Source organism: Scyliorhinus torazame, chromosome 10 (assembly GCF_047496885.1).
Source record: "Scyliorhinus torazame isolate Kashiwa2021f chromosome 10, sScyTor2.1, whole genome shotgun sequence".
In the NCBI taxonomy this organism is placed as follows: domain Eukaryota; kingdom Metazoa; phylum Chordata; class Chondrichthyes; order Carcharhiniformes; family Scyliorhinidae; genus Scyliorhinus; species Scyliorhinus torazame.
In genome coordinates, this window is record NC_092716.1 from 230318798 (window position 1) to 230335126 (window position 16329).

Below are 16329 nucleotides of genomic sequence, written 5' to 3' on the forward strand. Positions count from 1 at the left end.
CCCAGCAACAGTGAAGGAACAGTGATATATTTCCAAGTCGGGGTGCTGAGTGACTTGGAGGGGAACTTGCAGGTAATGGCATTCCCATGCATCTGCTGCTCTAGATCATAGAATCGTACAATCCATACAGTGTAGACAAGGCCATTCGGCCCATCGATTTTGCACCGACCCTCTGAAAGAGCACCTCACCTAGGCCCACTCTCCCGCAAACCCATAACCCCACCTAACCTAACTAAGAGGCAATTTAGCACTGGCAATCTTAACTTGCACATCTTTGGATGGGTGGGAGGAAACCCACGCAGACACAGGGAGAATGTGCAAACGCCACAGACAGTCAGCTGAGGCCGGAATCGAACCTGGGTCCCTGGTGCTGTGAGGCAGCAGTGCTATCCACTGTGTCATCGTGCCGTTAAAAGTAATATTGAAGGTTGTTGGGTGTGGCTGTTAGTTCCTGACCAAGACAGTGTGTACTGCAGCCAGGCCTATGTTTGCTGACACCCTCAGAGAGGATAGCCTGTGTAATATTTCTCCTGGAGCATTAGGGCATTGTGTGGTAATGTTACTGGAGATTTATAGGTTAGAATATTCTACAAGGACTGTTGCCTTAAAAGGGGGTTTAGCTCTGAGTTTATTAAAGTGAATGTCTTGTGGGAAATATTTCTAGAAGATGTTATTGTGTCTTTAACTGTTTTTATCCTTTATCTTTATTTTAATAAATGTTTAGATGTAATTTCAAAATCATCGTGTTCTGAGGCTTACTTATCTTGACTTTCGATACCTGTTCATCGTACACAAATTGCAAACCATTGTGACAGCTTGCCTTAAGTTTCCCTTTGCGGTTTGGGCAGCTGAGCACTTACCATCTGTAATGCTAAAGCAGTGGATAGGACATACCTGGACAATGTTCCACTTTGTTGGGTAGATGATGAACTGGAACAACTTGGTGAGGTAGCAGATAGTTCTGGAGTATGTCTTTAGCATTACTGAATTATAGAAAGGTTACAGTACAGAAGGTGGCCATTCAGAGCTGAAGGACTAATGTGTGGGGACTGGAGAAACATTACTGCCCACCTGATGATGTAAGGGAGAGAGTGACATGACCAAGAGTTCAGAAGGAGACAGCTCATGGCTTAGACTGAATAGCACCTGTAGTCTTGTTTATCTGCTTACAGTTGTGCTCATACAATAAACTAGTTATTGTTTAGAAATCTATGTCTTTGTGATCATTCCGTAGCCAGTTGCAACCAACATACAACATGGTGACCACGGTGAAGGCAGCTGTGAAGAACCTCAAACTCAGAAAATCAACTCCTAAAAAGTTTGCAAATCTGATTTGAAAAAGAGACGCTAAAACAGAAGACTTTGGTAAGCTCCGAAAGAGCCCCATAGCAGATATGGAGGCTGAGTGGCAGAGAACAAGAATCAACTGTTCAGCTTACTCAGGGCTACACCATAGCACATGGTGGTTCATGAAAAGTCTGAATTCAGCAGTGGACTCAAAGAACCTAATGACGATTGAGGAAGAGTGAGCAAACTTTGAAAAGAGCTCAAAGTCTGCAAATTAATGGTGCAGCAAGTCTGACTCTTCATGGCAGACTGGGCAAATTCTGTTTTGAGCGAGCGCACCCCACAATTCGGGTCCAAGGTTGGCACCATTATACATGGTCGCTGTAGTTTCCTAATGGGAGAAAAGTAGCGACCAGAGGTTAATAGTAACTTCCAGTGATTATTTTAAAAATTCTACAGAGTTTAGGAAGGATTACCAAAAAGGGTCAGTGATTGCAACAGGTATCAGGGAAAGGCTGATCAGAGCGGGAAAGCTCAATTACTGCGGCACAAGTTGAAAATAAATCAAGGCAACCTTCCGAATAGCTTAAAAGGGAGAAACCTGCAGAGCACAGTAGAGAAAAGAGAAAACGCCTGCAGAGTTTAAGAGAAAGAAAACCCTTTCCGTCAGGTCCCTGGCTTCTTGTACAGGGTCAAGGGGGTGGGGGGTGGGGGGGGAGAGTTGCAGAGTTAACAGTTCACAACTTTTAAAAGAATATGCGCATTTGCCAACACTCCCAAAGTGCAGGGCATTCAAAATAAAAAGGACCTGCAGAGTAAAAGAAAAAACACCCAGAAAAGAAAGACTGCTGTTTTGCAGATTTTTAAAAAATGACCTTCACAGGATGAGTAAGCAAAACTGTGAAATTAAGCACAGACTTGAGCCATCAAAGAGATAAAGGGGACAGCTTCAGCCTGTATAATTTTGTTTATTAGGATTTTAAAGCACAAGTGTGGTAACCAAAATATTTAAATATATTTGTACAAAAGGGACCCCCTGTAGGAGCAGGTTGTGTCTCCCAAACATGCCTGCAAATAACAATCTCTGTTACTGCAACTTACAGACTTGAGTGGTTTAAATCTTTTATCACAACAATTTGACGTAGTCAGCAGGATTCTTGCCGTATTGGACACCAGCACCGGATTGAACATTAAATGAGAAGCTCGTGGGTTGATTTGAGAATTTAAACAAGCAGACGAGTCTGATTGTGGTAACCAAAGATAGCGTTGCACAATGAGCATGATTTGTGTCCTTAGTTAAAGGAAAAGGAAGGGATTATTTTAATTGTCTCCAGAGTAAATTTAAATAGAGAAAACCAGTGCGGTAAAAAAATATCAACCATTTCCTAGTTTCCTGTGCAGTGAGAGAACCAGTCGGGTAAAACAGCATCGACCACTTTCTAGCGTTGAGTGGGGTAAGGGGAAAAAAGTAGAATGGGGAGGGATCCGTCTCCTCGTAAGAAGGCAATAATAGTTATCATACCATCAAAGAAGCATTAGCCATGACAAATAGAAATATAGATTGGGGACCCAAAGGATCACTCACTGGATATTTGGCAAATAAAAATATGAAGTCCATAAATAAACTGACTAACGAAGGCTGGGATCCATCATGGGGCCCAGACAAGCATAAGGTATGGTGTGGTAACAGATAAAAGAGAAAGAGGGGAAAGGAATAGTGATTCTGTGTATATGTTACCTTGATACTCGTCAGTCGGGGAAATCAGAGATAGGGAGGCTGATTCAGGGAAAGTGACAATTATTAAAGGAACAAGAGGCACTTCGAACCAGAATTGGCCACATTCATCAAAGGGTAATTGGAGCCTCTGCAGGGTGACTGATCTCTCAAGATAACCTGCCGCTAAGTGAGGGGAATTCACAGAATCCCTACAGTGCAGAAGGAGGCCATTCGGCCCAACGAGTCTACACCGACCCTCTGAAAGCGGACTGTACCTAGACCCAATCCCCCACCCTATCCCTGTAACCCCATAACCCCATCTAACCTTTGGACACTAAGGTTGGCAATTTAGCATGGTCAATCCACCTAATCTGCACATCTGTGTGAGGAAACCGGAGCACCTGGAGGAAACCCACGCAGATACGGGGAGAAAATTGGGGAATATATTGGAAGAGGCATATGCATATGGATACTGAGACAGACAGGGTCTGTGTTAGACGCACCGCCCCGGTATGAATCCGCTGAGTCGACGGTCTCAGCAACGGTGGGCAGCACGGCAGCATTGTGGATAGCACAATTGCTTCACAGCTCCAGGGTCCCAGGTTCGATTCCGGCTTGTTCACTGTCTGTGCGGAGTCTGCACATCCTCCCCGTGTGTGCGTGGGTTTCCTCCAGGTGCTCCGGTTTCCTCCCACAGTCCAAAGATGTGCAGGTTAGGTGGATTGGCCATGATAAATTGCCCTCAGTGTCCGAAATTTCCCTTAGTGTTGGGTGGGGTTACTGGGTTATGGGGATAGGGTGGAGGTGTTGACCTTGGGTAGGGTGCTCTTTCCAAGAGCCGGTGCAGACTCGATGGGCCGAATGGCCTCCTTCTGCACTGTAAATTCTATGAAAAAAAAACGGCCATTTACCTGACCCTTCCTGGAGAATGGTAAAGTCAGCTTGTCTGAGCTCCACCTATAGAGAGGAGACAAAGGGAGATACCAAACCCAATAGTAGCTGATCTTGCATATGCCCGGACACTGATCACACCTATAGGCACACCATTCACCCCAGCGGCAACATGGGACTTTGGAGAAGGTTGGAGGAAATGTATGAGGTCCATAATACGCACTCAAAACATCAACATGTTGACGTGCAAGCTAAATGCCCCTGAAAGATATGGAACCAATGCCCAGTCAATATCAGAGAAGAAACATGGGTCACAGCAGGGGAAATGGTTCAGGCAAGATACCAAGTCTTTAAAAAGGAAATATAGATGGCAGCTTGGCAGAAGGTAAGGAAATGTGAGCTTTGGTCATTTCGATTGCCCCTGTAGACGGACGTCTCGAATATTCCTTTTCTCCCCATTGTTACTTGAAGTTTTGTTCAGAATACAAATGTTTTAAGTTGTTAGGATAAATCTTATCTGAATGGAAATGTACATATTTTTATATATTTGTGTGAAATGAAGAATTACTCTGTGAACTTTAATGTGTTTTCTTCCTTAAATTGTCATTTATGTGTGAAGTTTCAGCACGTTGAGTTAAAGGCCTCAGAATGAAAAGACCGTACAAAGAAAATACAAAGGAATGAAACCAGGAGGACCACCCGGCATCGACCCAGGCCCAGGAAACGACAACGTAAACTCAGTCCTGTAAACGCTGCAAAATCCTCCTTCCTAACATCTGGGGGCTTGTGCCAAAATTGGGAGAGCTGTCTCACAGACCTGTCATGCAACAGCCAGACATAGTCATAATCACAGAATCGTAGCTCACCGATAATGTCCCAGGCACCACTATCACCATTCCTGGTTATGTCCTGTCTCACTGCCAGGACAGATCCAACAGAGGTGGCGGCACAGTGGTATACAGTCGGGAGAGAGCTGGCCTGGGAGTCCTCAACATCGACTCTGGACGCCATGACATCTCATGGCACCAGGTCAAACGTGAGCAAGGGAGCACTGAGGGTGGCAAGGGTGCCCTCTGGGTGGGGTCTTCAATGTCCATCACCAAGAGAGGCTCAGTGGTTAGCAATGCTGCCACACAGCCCCAGGATCCCGGGTTCAATTACAGCCTCGGGTGACTGTCTTGGTGGCGTTTGCACTTTCTCCCTGTGTCTGCATGGATTTCCCCCGGGTGCTCCGGTTTCTCCCCACAGTCCAAAGATGTGCAGGTTAATTGGGCTGGCCCTTAGTGTCAAAAGAATTGCCCCTTAGTGTCAAAAAAAAAAGCTAAGGTGGGGTTACTGGGTTACGGGGATAGAGTGGAGGTGTGGGCTTAAGTAGAGCGCTCTTTCCAAGGGCCGGTGCAGACTCGATGGGCCGAATGGCCTCCTTCTGCACTATAAATTCCATGGTTCTATGACATAACTGCAAGTCTGGGACTGCAGCAGGTGAAGAGGGAACCAACAAGAGGGGAAAAACAGACTTGACCTCATCCTCACCAACCTGCCTGCCCAGATGCATCTGTCCATGACAGTATCGGTAGGAGTGACCACCACGGGCAGCACGGTGGCACAGTGGTTAGCACTGCTGCCTCACGGCGCCAAGGTCCCGGCTCTGGGTCACTGTCGTGTGGAGTTTGCACATTCTCCCCGTGTTTGCGTGGGTTTCGCCCCCACAACCCAAAGATGTGCAGGGTAGGTGGATTGGCCACGCTAAATTGCCCCTTAATTGGATAAAATGAATTGGGTATTCCAAATTTATTTTAAAAATAGGAGTGACCACCGCACAGTCCTTGCGGAGATGAAGTCTCATCTTCACATTGAGGATACCCTCCATCGTGTTAAATGGGATAGATTGCGAACAGATCTTGTCATTCAAAACGGGGCATCCATGAGCCAGTGTGGGCCATCAGCAGCAGTAGAATTGTGCTCAACATAATTGGCAACCCCACGGCCCGGCATATCCTCATTCTGCCATTACCACCAAATCAGGGGATCAATCCTGGTTCAATGAAGATTGCAGGAAGGCATGCCAGGAGCAACCCCAGGCATACCAAAAAATGAGGTGTCTATCTGGTGAAGCTACAACTACTTGTGTGCCAAACAACATAAACAGCAAGTAATAGCCAGCTAAATGATTCCACAGCCAACGGATCAGATCTAAACTCTGCCGTCCTGCCATATCCAGCCGTGAATGGTGGTTGACAATTAAATAATTCATGGGAGGATGAGGCTCCACAAATAGTGCTATCAAGCGGCACTTACTCCGCAGTAACGTGTTCACGGGCGCTCAGTTTGTGTTCCGCCAGGGTCACTCAACTCCTGACCTCCTTTTTGTCTTGGTTCAAACAGGGACAAAAGAGCTGAATGCCAGAGGTGAGCTGAGAGGAAATGCCCTTGACATCAAGGCAGCATTTTACTGAATGTGGCATCAAGGAGCCCTAGCTAAACTGGAGTCAATGGAAATCAGGGGCAAAACTCCACTGGTTGGAGTCATACCTGGCAATAAGGAAGATAATTGAGGGATTGGAGGTCAGTCATCTCAGCTTCAGGACATCACTGCAGGAGTTCCACAGGGTAGTGTCCCAGGAAAAACCATCTTCAGCTGCTTCATCAATGACCTTCCTTCCATCATAAGGTCAGAAGTGGGGATGTTTACAGTTGACTGTACAATGTTCAGCACCAGTTACGACTCCTCAGATAATGAAGCAGTCCATGTCCAAATGCAGCAAGACTTGCACAATATCCAAGCTGGGGCTGACAGGTGACAAGTAACATTCGTGCCAGGCAATGACATCTCCTACAATAGAGGATCTAACCATTGCCCTTTGACATTCAATGACATTGCCATTGCTGAATCCTGCATTATCAATATCCTGGGTTACCACTAACCAGAAACTGAACTGGAGTGGCCATATAAATACTGTGGCCGCCAGAGCAGGTCAAAGGCTGGGAAACCCATGGTGAATAACTTACCTCCTGAGCCCACAAATCCTGTACACCATCTACAAGACAAGGTACAAGTTAGGAGTGCGATGGAATACTTGCCACTTGCCTGGATGAGTGCAGCTCCAATAACACTCAAGAAGTTTGGCACTATCCAGGACAAAGCAGCCTGCTTGATTGCTACCATTTCCACAACCATTCAACCCCTCTGCCACTGACGAACAGTGGCAGCCGTGTGTACTGTCTACAAGATGCACGCAATAATTCACCAAGGTTCCTGAGGCAGCACCTTTCAAACCCACGACCACTACCATCTGGAAGAACAAGAGCAGCAAATACCTGGGAACCCCGCCACCTGGAGGTTCCCCTCCAGGTCACTCACCCCCCTGAGTTGGAAATATATCGCTGTTCCTTCACTGTCGCTGGGGCAACATCCTGGAACTCCCTCCCTAACAGCACTGAGGATGTACCTACACCTCAGGGACTGCAGCGGTTCAAGATGGCAGCTCACAACCACCTTCTGAAGGGCAACTAGGAATGGGCAATAAATGCTGGCCTTTCCAGCGACGCCCACATTCCATAAATACATTTTTTAAAACTAGCTATACGAGTTGGATTAAAAGGACAATATCGTGAAACAAACCAATGTAGATTTCAAGCCCAAATCACACTTTGAATGTCCTTTAACGATACAACAGGTTTTACTGTGTATAAAAGAATGTCTTTGCAACACCCACATACAGACTAACAGGGAGTTAGCTTTCTGACAGCAGCTCAAATTTTTAGACTGATGAATTGATCCATTCCACTATGAGGACAATGGACCCTTGTGTTTTATTCAGAACTTTTGGCAGGGTTCTGGCAATGGTCCTTAATCACCTCTTCTCTCATTTTAAAACTCTTTAACTATTTATATGCCGAGAGAAGACTTTTGGGGCTGGATTTTATGGCCCATCCACCGGCATATTTGTAGACAGCAAGCTCATAAATTAAAGTGGGTGGTCTTCTCAATGCCTTTCCACCCAATCCTAGACCATAAGACCATGAGACATAGGAGCGGAAGTAAGGCCATTCGGCCCATCGAGTCCACTCCACCATTCAATCATGGCTGATTTCAACTCCATTTACCCGCTCTCTCTCCATAGCCCTTAATTCCTCGAGAAATCAAGAATTTATCAACTTCTGTCTTAAAGACACTCAACGTCCCGGCCTCCACCGCCCTCTGTGGCAATGAATTCCAGACCCACCACTCTCTGGCTGAACAAATTTCTAAAGTGACTCCCTTTTATTCTAAGGCTGTGCCCCCGGGTCCTAGTCTCCCCTGCTAATGGAAACAACTTCCCTACATCCACCCTATCTAAGCCATTCATTATCTTGTAAGTTTCTATTAGATCTCCCCTCAACCTCCTAAACTCCAATGAATATAATCCCAGGATCCTCAGACGTTCATCGTATGTTAGGCCTACCATTCCTGGGATCATCCGTGTGAATCTCCGCTGGACCCGCTCCAGTGCCAGTATGTCCTTCCTGAGGTGTGGGGCCCAAAATTGCTCATAGTATTCTAAATGGGGCCTAACTAATGCTTTATAAAGCTTCAGAAGTACATCCCTGCTTTTATATTCCAAGCCTCTTGAGATGAATGACAACATTGCATTTGCTTTCTTAATTACGGACTCAACCTGCAAGTTTACCTTTAGAGAATCCTGGACTAGGACTCCCAAGTCCCTATGCACTCCAGCATTATGAATTTTGTCACCGTTTAGAAAGTAGTCCACGCCTCTATTCTTTTTTCCAAAGTGCAAGACCTTGCACTTGCCCACGTTGAATTTCATCAGCCATTTCTTGGACCACTCTCCTAAACTGTCTAAATCTTTCTGCAGCCTCCCCACCTCCTCCATACTACCTGCCCCTCCACCTATCTTTGCTATCATCGGCAAACTTAGCCAGAATGCCCCCAGTCCCGTCATCTAGATTGTTAATATATAAAGAGAACAGCTGTGGCCCCAACACTGAACCCTGCGGGACACCACTCGTCACCGGTTGCCATTCTGAAAAAGAACCTTTTATCCCAACTCTCTGCCTTCTGCCTGACAGCCAATCATCAATCCATGTTAGTACCTTGCCTCGAATACCATGGGCCCTTATTTTACTCAGCAGTCTCCCGTGAGGCACCTTATCAAAGGCCTTTTGGAAGTCAAGATAGATAACATCCATTGGCTCTCCTTGGTCTAACCTATTTTGTTATCTCTTCAAAGAACTCTAACAGGTTTGTCAGGCACGACCTCCCCTTACTAAATCCATGCTGACTTGTCCTAATCTGACCCTGCACTTCCAAGAATTTAGAAATCTCATCCTTAACAATGAATTCTAGAATCTTGCCAACAATCGAGGTTAGGCTAATTGGCCTATAATTTTCCATCTTTTCCTTGTTCCCTTCTTGAACAGGGGGGTTACAACAGCGATTTTCCAATCCTCTGGGACTTTCCCGGACTCCAGTGACTTTTGAAAGATCATAACTAACGCCTCCACTATTTCTTCAGCTATCTCCTTTAGAACTCTAGGATGTAGTCCATCTGGGCCCGGAGATTTATCAATTTTTAGACCTCTTAGTTTCTCTAGCACTTTCTCCTTTGTGATGGCTACCATATTCAACTCTGCCCCCTGACTCTCCGGAATTGGTGGGATATTACTCATGTCTTCTACTGTGAAGACTGACGCAAAGTACTTATTCAGTTCCTCAGCTATTTCCTTGTCTCCCATCACAAAATTACCAGCGTCATTTTGGAGCGGCCCAATGTCAACTTTTGCCTCCCGTTTGTTTTTAATGTATTTAAAGAAACTTTTACTATCATTCCTAATGTTACTGGCTAGCCTACCTTCATATTTGATCCTCTCTTTCCTTATTTCTCTCTTTGTTATCCTCTGTTTGTTTTTGTAGCCTTCCCAATCTTCTGACTTCCCACTACTCTTTGCCACATTATAGGCTTTCTCTTTTGCTTTGATGCATTCCCTAACTTCCTTTGTCAGCCATGGCTGCCTAATCCCCCCGCTGATAACCTTTCTTTTCTTTGGGATGAACCTCTGTACTGTGTCCTCAATTACTCCCAGAAACTCCTGCCATTGCTGTTCTACTGTCTTTCCCACTCGGCTCTGCTCCCAGTCGATTTTCATCAGTTCCTCCCTCATGCCCCTGTAGTTACCTTTATTTAACTGTAACACCTTTACATCTGATTCTACCTTCTTTCTTTCAAATTGGAGATTGAATTCTACCATATTATGATCACTGCCTCCTAAGTGCTCCCTTACTTTAAGATCTTTAATCAAGTCTGGCTCATTACATAACACTAAGTCCAGAATGGCCAGTTCCCTCGTGGGCTCCATCACAAGCTGTTCCAAAAAGCCCTCCTGTAAACATTCAATGAATTCCCTTTCCTTGGGTCCACTGGCAGCATTATTTACCCAGTCCACCTGCATATTGAAGTCCCCCATGATCACTGTGACCTTGCCTTTCTGACATGCACTTTCTATTTCGTGGTGCATTTTGTGCCCCCGGTCCTGACCACTGTTAGGAGGCCTGTACATAACTCCCATTATGGTTTTTTTGCCTTTGTGGTTCCTCAACTCTACCCACACAGACTCCACATCATCTGACCCTATGTCATTTAGTGCTATTGATTTAATTTCATTCCTAATTAACAAGGCAACCCCGCCCCCTCTGCCCACCTCCCTGTCTTTTCGATAGGTTGTGAATCACTGGATGTTTAAATGCCAGTCCTGAACCCCCTGCAACCATGTCTCTGTGATGCCTACCACATCATACCTGCCAGTCACAATCTGGGCCACAAGCTCATCTACCTTGTTCCGTACACTGCGCGCATTTAAATATAGCACCTTTAATTCTCTATTGACCGTCCCTTTTTGTTTTCTTAGTGTGGTGGACCTTGGTTTACTGAGCCTTTCCATACACTGTGTCATATTTTGTGGGATGGGGACTATCGTAACCTCTCCTGAGTTTTGTCTTTTCGTGCTTTTTTGTATTCCTAAGCAGCTACGCTTCCCACTGATTACTTCACCTCTTGGTTCCCTGACTTTCCCTTCCCCCCCAATCTTTAGTTTAAAGTCCTGACCTGACATCTCCAATATTACGGTGGACAGGATAACCTGTCTGCCCTGAAGTCTATTGAGGCCCTTAAATGGTCAATTAATGGCCACTTAAGGGCCTCATTACACCTCTGCCGCTATTTCATGTGTGGCAGGGGAAGGCAGAGACAAGGCGGGTAGTCCTGTAGCTTTCACTGCATGAGCTGCTGTTGAGCATAAAAGGATGTACCTTCTCTGAGCGGCCAGCCAGGCCAGTCCAAAATCACGTTTCCTTTTACGTTCGCCTGCACCAGTCTGCTTCTTGGGGACTGCCTGTAGTCCCAGCAGTGGCCACCGCTCATTCCTGGCGCCGCTGAGGCTGCAGAGCTGCCAGCCAGTCTGATTGGTTAACAGTTCTCTAAGGTGGGACTTCTTCTTAGTGTTGCTATATTTATTTGGTTATAAATATGGCGGATAATAAGGTCGCCTTTCTTAATCCTAATTATGAGTATACTTTCAGAGTCGCCAGATATCTCTCGATACCGCCACAAGGTTCAACCGAATACCGATCAAAGAGCCAATACACCAGTTAGTTAGTTCAAAGTCAATACTATTTATTTACACAGAGTAAGATCTACTCATGCACGATAATACTACAAACTAAACTATCTCTAACGTTAACACCGATACTTAACTTTGGGTGCCCACTTAGTCAGAGGAGTAATGGCCGTTGTTCGGATCTGAGGCTGTTGGGTTCGAAGAGGTAACAGGAGTACAGCTAAGGTCGTTCGCCTGGTAGCGACCGTTGACCTTGAACTTACTTGCTTCTGGTGATGCTGGTGGATGGGTTTCTTCGCTTGAGAGCCGAATCCAAGAGACTGAATCTCGATCAGTGGTTCCTTCTTATACTTGGAGGGGCTTCGCGCACTTTTAGGCGGGCCTTAAACTTGGTCCCAATTAATTGGGCAGCTTCTTGATCATAGTCATCGATCTAAACCAATAAGGGGGTGGGTGCCCTGATGGCTGGGCGTATCTTAGGTGGCCGTTGGACTTGCTTTGTTTGTGTCTTTCGGTTGGGGTACTGGCGCGGGATGCCTGCGACAGTATCGGCTACCTGAGTATTAGTCCTTTGTTCCTCGGAGATGGGCCATCGATATGTTAACCGACCCAGAGTTTCGATTCCGTCTGCTGACTGCTTTCCAAATATACATTCAGGCTCTGTGTCTGCTTGCTGCTTAGTATTCTCCACATTTCCCTAGAGTCTCTGTGAGCGTCCATTTTTTATACCGAAAGTGGCCATCCCAGATGGCTACACTCCCTCCTCGTGATCCTCAACGCGAAGCGTGAAGGATCATATTACTGAATCTTCTTTGTTTTCTGCCTTAGTCGAGCACCCGCAATCAAGGACAGGTTCTACTCTACTCTGTCCTATGGATTGGAACTTTTACCTAAATTGCTTTATATACATCACATTATTATAAAATCCTAAGGGGCGCTATGACATTCAGGCATGCATTACAATTAAAACACGGGAACCTCTAACTATTCTTATCTAAACTATCCTTAGCCAATTAAAAGAACTTACAACAGTATAAACTATACAACAGCAGCATTACATGTCTCTGTATCTTGGCGGTCAAGTACAAGATTTCACATCTTTATTAGAACAAACAAAAAAATTAGTTGATACACTTTATTCACTAAAAGCGAGTGGGGGGTTTGCTGTAGTCCAAAAATAGGGGGTCTGAGGATAAATCCCATAGTGCGGGAGGCTTTCCTTCGCCATTTCCTAAGTCTCAGTGTCTGGATGACACTGCAGAGTATCGATATGACTAACAGTGCTTCCGCGATGTAGGACAGGGATAAATTTGCTAAATTTGATAAATGTGATAAATTTGTCACACCAGGTTGGTGTATCAGTGGCTGTCTCTGGGTGTGGGGTATGGCAGGGATGGGAAACATTCACGGCCTGTGGGGTAGGGGTCGGGGGGGTTGCGTCCGCACGCAACTGGAGTGATCCCACGAAGATCCAGATTATCATATCATAGAATTTACAGTGCAGATGGAGGCCATTCGGCCCATCGAGTCTGCACCGGCTCTTGGAAAGAGCACCCTACCCAAGGTCAACACCTCCACCCTATCCCCATAACCCAGTAACCCCACCCAACACTAAGGGCAATTTTGGACACTAAGGGCAATTTATCATGGCCAATCCACCTAACCTGCACATCTTTGGACTGTGGGAGGAAACCGGAGCACCCGGAGGAAACCCACGCACACTGTAGATCATGATGTCTGTCTTCATCTTCTCTTTTTCTTCTTGGTCTTCCTGTGCCTTCTGTTGTTCTGAATTTCCTGTGGACACAAGCATAATATCTGTTATTATCTTGTTTAAGATCTCGTATGTCTGTCTGTCTGTCCTTTTATTACCAATTGCCCATTAGAATTGTCACCATATGTGACTCCCTCATTTTTTTTTAAACCAAAATTTTGGGGACCAGACATGTGAAAAGAAAATGCTGTCACAGCGCGAGCAGTCTCGCAGCCTGTGTGATCGATGCAGTGAGTGTACCATCCAAGTGTTTGAGGATGTAAATAGCACATGGAAGAGCAACCTAAGGGTCGCCAGAAAACAAACAAAAGAGTTTTGAACCAAAAGTTCCGTATGGGCCGCGGCGGGACAAGAATGGGTGGAGTCCCCGGGTAGGACGGTGACCAGTGCCGTAAGTGCACTACCCGAGCGTAGCTGACCAGATGGGGGTCCTCAGGCAGGGCGGGGACCAGTGCCGTTACTCTACTGCCTGAGCGATCGGATAAGAACGGAAAGAATTTGTGTTCATCGTGGATACTGCCTCTTATGATTACCTTCTGCTGACAAACTAGTTCCTTTAACTGTCAGTGGGCGTTAAAAGAGTGGTTACGTGGGGCCATGAATAAACTTTAAGTGCACAAACAAACATTCAACATTTAAAAGTAACGAACTAAAATAACAAAATCGGGCAGGCTCCATCAGAAGGGCACCGTAAATCTCCATTGGTTCCTTTTTTACCATCATCTGGACACCTCATTGCTCTATAGAGAACAGAGTCGCAAAGGGGCTCGTTTGGTGGGAGTCAGACTCTGAGTCATCATCTTCTCCCGGTTGCCACACTCGTGACTGGAGTAGCTGTGCCAAAGCTGCTTGGGGCGAAGTGGGGTCCATCTCATCATTCCGGATGAGTCTGTAAGAATTTTTGCGGTGCCAATGTTTTGTGTCGAGGTTGGAGGTGGTAGGGGGCAATCCCTAGTCGTCGGGCGGTGGGTCCGGATCAGGGGCTTTTATATACATGGTCTCAAAGGGATCGAACATATCCTGTTTGGAGTCACTGGGAGTGGGGCCTGGTGCAGGAGTATAATCGTGTCGCGGTGCCATGGGGCTGTCGCTATTGCTGTCGCTGTCGTCGGTGCTGGATGAATGAAGGGAGAGGCGGAGTCGTGCCTCTGGGGGTGGAGTCGCAATAGTGTCTGAGGATGGGCTGGACTGGTTGGGGGAGGGTAGTAATAGGTTGTCCGTGGGCAGGGCATGGTCATCTGCTGTTGCAAGTGAGATGTGGTGTGAGTGGTTGTTCTGTGCGCCATAAGCCTCAAGCTGGTTTATGTGAAATCATCCAGACTTGCCATTGGGATAGGTGATCTTATATACAGAGGGGCTGACTTTATCAGGAATGGAGTAGGGTCCTGCAAATTTGGGGGAGAGGAATTAACTGGGGTTGTATAGGGATAGCATGACCTGCTGCCCTACTACAAATTCTGTGGCGTGTGCTGTCTTGTCAAAGCAAACTTTACTTTGCTTCTTTCGTGTCCCAAGCCTAATAGCAGCTGCGAGCTGGGCTGCTTTTACATTGTCGAGATTCTGCTGTACTGCTTTCTCATGGGTGAGGGCGGTGACTGTGGGGCTGGCCAAATCAAGCCCTAACAAGTATTCTGTCCCCTTCATGGGTGGTCCGGTCATGAGGGTGTGGGGGGTGTATCCTGTTGAAGTGGATATCGTGTTCCTTATGAACTTTAGTGCAAAGGGGAGAACTGTGCCCCATGTGGTATCGTGCTGTTGCACATTTTCCTGAGGGTTGCCTTGAGGGTTCTATTCATTCTCTCTACAATTCCGCTTGATTGGGGTGATAGGCAATGTGAAATTTTTGTCGGATGCCAAAAATTGTGAGGATATTTTTCATGACGCGTCCTGTAAAATGTGAGCCTTGGTCTGCCGCTATACTACGGGGAAGTCCCCATCTTGTAAAGATGTGCTGCGTTAGGATCTTGGCTGTCCTTTTTGCCGTATTAGTTCTGGATGGAAAAGCTTCCACCCATTTCGTGAAGGTGTCGATGACTACCAACACATACTTAAAACCATTTTTGCAGTGGGGTGGGGGTCCTATGTAATCAATCTGCAAATTCGTCCAGGGGCCATTAACAGGGTGGGTGTGACTGAACTGACCTTTCCTTGCATTTCTGTCCGGATTGTTCTGGGTACAGATTAAACAGTTTTCAATGTAGTGCATTACATTGGATTTCAATTCGGGCCACCAGCAGAGAGGTCTGAGGTGGGCGAGCGTTGCTTCTATGCCTTGATGTCCATGGTTATCATGGAATTGGCAAATAATTTGGTTTCTGTCCTGGGTGGGGACTACATAAATACCTTCTTTTAAAATTATACTGTCATGTGTCGTCAAAGTGTTTTTGCATTTATCGTAGGGGGCTGGGAAGTTGCCTTTTAAAACTTCCCTGAGCTGTGCATCTTCCTTTTGGGCCTGAGCTAAATCTTGAATGTTGGTCTATGAGACCTGAACCGCATGTACTCGGGGGGATTCCAACAGTGACCGTGTCTGGAACCTGCCTTTGCTAGGGCGTCGCCTTAACGTTACCACGGCGGGGGAAGAACGATGGTGGCTACGAACTTTAATGATACCATATTTCCGATCTTTAGCTGTCTTGCGAATATGCTGGAGTAATGGGGCTGAGGGTAGGGGCTTTCCATCCGCGGAAACAAATCACAGCGGTAGGAATTCCGTTAAACTATTGCAGACATATAGGCTGTCGGAGTACATGTCGGCTGGGGTCGGGAACGAGTCGGGGTGCTCGACAATATATGCTACGGCTGCTAATTCTGCTACCTGTGAGCCTAGATGTCCAGGCAATTTCAAGGATATCTCCTCTAATGTGCATCCCTGTGGGTCCTCTACATATATGCCACAACCAGTAATTCGTTTACCGTTCAAAACTATGGAGAAGCCATCCACATAAATCTTAAGGGGTGCGTCTGTGTCTGTGGGCTGGGGTCTCTGGGGTGTAGTGCCTGGCTTCGGGGGAACTGACTTTGGTACAAAGGGTCCTGTGTT

The 16329-nt window shown here is 46.3% G+C and overlaps 1 protein-coding gene across 3 annotated transcripts in view; it reads right to left on the reverse strand.

Moving 5' to 3' along the window:
- syt19 (synaptotagmin XIX) overlaps window positions 1–16329 on the reverse strand; it is a 116737-nt gene that overhangs the window by 14790 nt on the left and 85618 nt on the right. The window contains exon 8 of one of the 3 annotated variants that reach the window (XM_072466545.1): window positions 13128–13309. The exons of the other annotated variants lie outside the window; for them this stretch is intronic. Within the exon in view, the coding sequence (XP_072322646.1) occupies window positions 13143–13309 (167 nt within the window). The 3' untranslated portion in view covers window positions 13128–13142. Of the gene's footprint in view, window positions 1–13127; window positions 13310–16329 lie in introns of those variants that run through there. 3 annotated transcript variants of the gene reach the window in all.